General features: G+C 34.1%; 1 protein-coding gene across 1 annotated transcript in view; it reads left to right on the forward strand.

Annotated features, from left to right (window-relative positions):
* Nucleotides 1–3483, forward strand: part of IQCM (IQ motif containing M) — a 214511-nt gene extending 211028 nt beyond the window's left edge. Inside the window, exon 9 of the mRNA XM_035022935.1 lies at nucleotides 3236–3483. Coding sequence (XP_034878826.1) covers nucleotides 3236–3355 — 120 coding nt within the window. The 3' untranslated portion in view covers nucleotides 3356–3483. The remainder of the gene's footprint in view (nucleotides 1–3235) is intronic.
* Nucleotides 3484–6000: the final 2517 nt, after the last annotated feature.

Genomic DNA, 6000 nt, shown 5'->3' on the forward strand with positions numbered 1-6000 from the left:
ACTTCTAAAAAGAAGCTGGAAGTGTAATAATATTGTGTAAATTATCAGAAGTAAGCTTTGTACCAGTTAAATTGTGGAATTTCAGAAAATATGTGGGGCAAAGGAGTCTGAAAAGTGGTTTGGAAAAAATAACACATAGGTTATTACAAAATTTTGAAAAGTTTGACATGAGGGTTTAACAAATGACTTACATTTTACATCAAGTATTTAGAATGTGTCACTCCAGATGCATTGTCATCAAGTGACTAAGAGCTTGAAGTAGTTTAAAGAAGCAGCTAATACCTGTGGAAAGAGGAAAGATTTTGAGAGAGAATCGAGTTGAAACATTAAGGCAAAATGGACTTGAAATTTAAATATGTAGAAAACTAAGACTTAAAAAAAATCCCATAGGACTTCTTAAATAAAAGGACTGCTGATTTTGCAAAAAGGAGACCACCCTCCCCGACCCCAAAGAAATCCAAAACAAAAACCAGTTTCTAATTCTGTTAGATACGAAGAGAGGACACAATGGAGATTGTGAATTCAATGAAGTTGCAAGAGAGTAACTGGAAAAAATCAGAGAATATCTTAGTCACAAAAATCCTCAAGAATGTTTGTCTGAGACTGTATTACATAGCAGCCTTCACATTTGACACCCTTCATCATGGATAACATGCCAATTTGGCTGGTCTGGCCAAGAAGGAAGCAGTTAAAAAAATATTAAGTTGGCAAACATAAATAGTAGTATCACATACGGGCAGTGTGTTCCAAGCCAAGCACATTGTTTTGTGCTAAAGTATGGAATATATTGGTTAAAGTTAATTTTTGTAGTCAATTAGTATTTTTGTAGCCATGAATGCATGTCTTGGAATATCTTGAGGGCAACATTTAAAATATATAAGTCCTGCTTCATGTTTTATTATCACCTACATGTTGCACATAACTTTTTTAAAGTACAGTATTATTCCTGAGGATGATGGTTTACTTTGGGAAAATGAAAACATCACCAGGGAATTCTAAAAGTAACAAGCAGTTGAGAGATGTTACAAACTAATTCTCAAGGTTATTGTGGCATTCTCACATAATTATAGAAGAAAAGTTAATCGTCGATCTTAAAAAAATGAATGGCATAAAATACAAATTAACATATACAAGTTAGATTGTATCTGAGAGAGCAGTATGAGACAGAATGAATTTAACTTTAAAAGAGTTATAATTTATTTAAAATATTTAAAATCATTCTTATGTCCTAATACTATTTTTGCAGTACAAACACAACTGTCTTCCACATTTCATCTTTATATTTATCCTTTATGTATTTTGAGATTTCATATAAGAGACTTCTTTTGCTTCAGTTGTCAAATAGTGTTTAAACACAAATTTGAAACTTAAAAAGCAAAACTAAAATAAGCATTTTCCTTGTGGTGTTGTGAGCATACCATGTAACAATAACCAATATGTTTGCTATTCCTGACTTCTTATAGATTCTGAGGGGGAAGACAAAATCAACAACCCAAAATCCATTAACCTTTTCCTCATTTATCAAGATTACCTTAAATTCCTCTTACCTGAGACCATTTTTTTCAAAAGCTATTTTGCGCAAAATAATTTTCATGGCAGGTTATAAAGTAGATATGCAATTCATCAATGCCTCTAGGTACCAGTTTAACCTTTGGATCACACTGAATGGCCAGAGAGGGAATGACCAGTTATTCTGAGGTCTTGTAGAATTATCTTCCTGAGTTGTTCTTTTTACTGTTGACCGATATTGAAAGATTGTAAAAAACAAACAAACAAACAAAAAAACCCACACACACATTAAACACTCTGGTGTAATTGTTGAATAGATGCTGTTGAAGCTGACCATCACATTATACTAGGCTTCTTTTGAAGGACTCATGGAAGAAATTTTCACAAGAAGTTTGCTTCTCTTATAGACATTATGAATGTTAAAACTACTGTGTTTTCTTCGTTACTTTTTGTATTAGTTTGCTAGGTCTGCCATAATAAAATACCACAGACTGGGTAACTTGTAGAACAGAAATTAATTTTTTCACAGTTCTGGAGGTTGGAAGTCTAAGATCAAGATGGTGGCAGAGTTGGTTATCCCTAGTCCTCTCTCCTTGGTTTATAGATGGCTGCTTCTTGGTTGTCCTCACATAGCCCTTTCTCTGTGCACACATATCCCTGGCATCTCTTCCTCTCCTTATAAAGCCACAAGTTCTATTGGATTAGGACTTCACCCTTATGACCTCATTTAACCTCAAGACCTTATTTCCAAATGTAGTCGCATTGGGGATTAGGGCTTCAATATGTGAATTTTGGAGGGACATAATTCAGTCCATAACATTTTGATAGCTAGTGATCTGAGAGCCAAATCTGTGTGACACATCAAGTAATATCGGAAAATATTTGACATTATTTTTCTATCCATATTTTACCTTTAACCTGATTTCCTTATTTTCCTTTTTCATATGTACTGTATTTTCTGTAAGCTGCCTTGAATCTTTTTTTATAAGACAGAGGACACGTAAGAAAATAAATAAATTCTCATCTGTAATAGATTTGTATGGATATTTGCTCACTGGAATGATCAGTAGGAATTGTATTCCTGGGTGCCAAAAGGTGCTGGAGGGGGTTCAATGGTCATACTCCTCTGAGTATTGTCAAACAGGAAAGTACTTAGGCTGTGAAGCAAACCAAAAGTTTATTTGGGGTCTTTAGGAATTCCAACCCAGGAGACACAGATTCAGGAGGAAACTAAAATATGCTCCAGGGAGGGAGGACAAAGACAGAGCATATAAAGGCAAAACTGCAGGCTTATATAAGTTGTTTTGCAAGAACTCTGACTGGTGTCGGTAAAAATAATTAATGTTGGTCTATTTAGGGTAGGTTACTTTACCAGGTACTAAGCTGGAGTTCAGTGATGTGAGCCTCATTCTGAGAACTGCAACAGAATGTAGCAGTTTGTGGTTGGCACAGTCTAAAAGTTCATGTTCCGTCCGGGTGTGGTCGTGCATTTCCCCGGTGGTCTCCTGGTTCCTGACATCTTAGGGCCCTTGACATTCCTGACTCCATTTTGGATATTTCTGTTCATGGTATACTTACCAATTTACATCAGTGTTTAGGTTTGTAATATATATTAGAATGGAATAGTTGTTTCTCCCTTTGATAATAGAACATTAATGAAATTAACATTTTACACACAATGAAGTTGTTTTCCTACTTAAGTCAATTCTTCTTTCTCTTATTCTAGAAAACTTTAATGAAGAAAGAGCAACAGCCTATCAAACCAAAGCCAGGACCAAAGCCAGGACTCAGGTATATCTTTTCTTTTTTTCCAGGTGTATCTTTATATGATAGCAGAAAAGTATAAATTAATGTGCTTGTTTTGGGTTTTATCTTGACTTAAGTATCTCGGTGCAAAGAAGTGCACGTTGTTGAAAGCTCAAGTTTTTAGCATATCATTTTCAGTGTTTCCATTTAATCCAGCTAAGGCAAGGAGAAAAAAAAAATCCTTTTTTTTTTTTTTTTTTGAGTATATTAATGATCATTCAGTAGACCAGGCTGGAGCTTACTATGTAGTAGCTGGGAAAAGCAGTGTGACAGTATTGTATATAATGCTTCAGCTGTTTTTTGTATTGGAAACAGGATACTACAGTTCACTATGCTAAAAGCATACCTTTCAATGAATCTGTGAGGGATTCTTTAGATTGCCTTGCTACTATATGTAGCAAATGTGTTGACAAACTTTTATGAAAGACTATTGATTTTGTGAGATAGATCGGACAGTGAGGTGGAAAGAAGAGACTGTGGAAAGGTAACAGTGAAGTTTCTTAGAAGGACAGGTTTCACACTTGTGTTTTCTTATTCACTGGTAATACATTCATTCATCAATCCACCAAATATTAGTTTAGTACTGATAGTTTATTCATTTAATAATTAACATCAAGCACCTGCTATTTTAGGTGCTAAGGACAGAGTGAACACAATAGACTCCTTACATCTATGGAACTTAAAGCCTAGGCAGATTGCTCCTCATTATGGAAGGAGACAAAAGTTGGAGTTTAAGTCCTACCAAGTGATTGGGATTTAGTGAACACCTCAGTCTTTCCATGGAAGTCTTAGAAGGCCAACATCTAAGAGTGGAGACTATTCGCAGGAGTAAGGAATTCACCTTAGTACTGAGGACAAAACAAATTGATTTGCCCTAACAAAAGCATAAAATCAAGCCTTGACAAGTTAAAGATGATAAACCAGTAATTCAGCCACCACCTAGAATAAAAAAACTCAACATTTTTTTAAGGACCATAACAGATCCCAGAATCTCTACAATGTACAATGTTTATATACAATAAATAAAATACTAGACATGAAGAAATAGGAAAATATGGCTTACATCCAAAAAATAGTTATCCCAGATGTTGGAATTAACAGGCAAGAGCTTTAAAGCAGCTATTATAAATGTTCAAGGACCTAAAGGAAAAGAAATTCATAATAACAGAGAATGCCAGTGTAGAAATAGAAACTATACAAAATAATCAAATAAAAATTCTGGAACTGAGAAATACAGTATCTGACATGAAAATGTCATTGGATGTGTTGAACAGCATATTGGGAAAGACAGTAGAAAAGGTCGGTAAACTTGTAGATCTATAGAGACTTGTCTGAGGCAAAGTAAACCATAATTAGAATAAAAATGAACAAACCCTGACTGACCTATAATTTAATATCAAGTGGACTACCACATGTGAATTGGAGTCTTAAAAGGATAAGAGAAATAAAAAGAGGCAGAAAAAATAGTTGAAGAAATAAGAGCTGAATTTTTCCTAAATTTAATGAAAAACATCTTTACATATCCAAGATCATCACATCTAAGCAAGATAGATCCAAGAAAAACCCCATGTAGGCACAGCATAGTCAGAGTTGAGAATCAAAGGCAAAGAAAAAACTTTGGAAATAACCAGGGGCTCAGAATGATGGATGTCTTCTCATCAGAAATGATAGAGGACAGAAGGCAATAAAATTATATATTTATAGTACTAAAAGAAAAAATATTATCAACTGATAATTCTGTATCTAATGAATATCTCACAGCATTGAGGATGAAAAAAACAATTTTCAGTTAAAGAAATTAGAATTTATTCCCAGCTGATTTGCACTTCATAAATGTTTAAAGGAAGTTCTTCATGCTGAAAGGAAATGATACCTGATAAGAATTTGAATCTACAAGAACAAATAAAGAAGACTGAAAATAGAAAATATATATTGATCAATATAAAAGAATATATTTTTTAAAAATTTCTTTAAAATTGACTTTAGGGCAAAATTATAACATTATTATTTTACTTATAAGTTAGGTAGATGCAAATATATGTGACAATAATAGCAAAAGAAATAGAGTCATTCTCTTGCAAGTTCCTTTCATTTTATGTGTAGCAGTATTAATTCTAAGTAGAGTGTGATAAGTTAAGAATGCATATTACAGGGTGCCTGGGTGGCTCAGTTGGTTGGGCGACTGCCTTCGGCTCAGGTCATGATCCTGGAGTCCCGGGATCGAGTCCCGCATCGGGCTCCCTGCTCGGCAGGGAGTCTGCTTCTCCCTCTGACCCTCCTCCCTCTCATGCTCTCTGTATCTCATTCTCTCTGTCTCAAATAAATAAATAAAATCTTTAAAAAAAAAAAAAAGAAAAAAGAATGCATATTACAATTCCCTGAGCAACCACTAATACAAAAAGGCAAACCTAAAAGTTAGTATGGAACCTAAAATGGAATACAAAAACTGTTCAGTTAACCCAAAAGAAGACAGGAAAGTGGAATATATTGAGTGAATAAATAGCAAATAGAAAATGGTAGACTTAAACCCAACTGTAGCAACATTTATATTAAATATACAGAATAAACAGTATACTTAACGTAAAAGCTTGTCAGGCTGGATAAAAAAGCAAGACACAACTCTCTGCTCTCCATAAAAGATGAATGTAAAAACATTAATTGGAAGTAAAAGAATAGTCAAAGATA

The sequence above is a fragment of the Mirounga leonina genome, unplaced genomic scaffold (genome assembly GCF_011800145.1).
Source record: "Mirounga leonina isolate KUSES-001 unplaced genomic scaffold, KU_Mleo_1.0 Mir_176, whole genome shotgun sequence".
Classification (NCBI taxonomy): Eukaryota; Metazoa; Chordata; class Mammalia; order Carnivora; family Phocidae; genus Mirounga; species Mirounga leonina.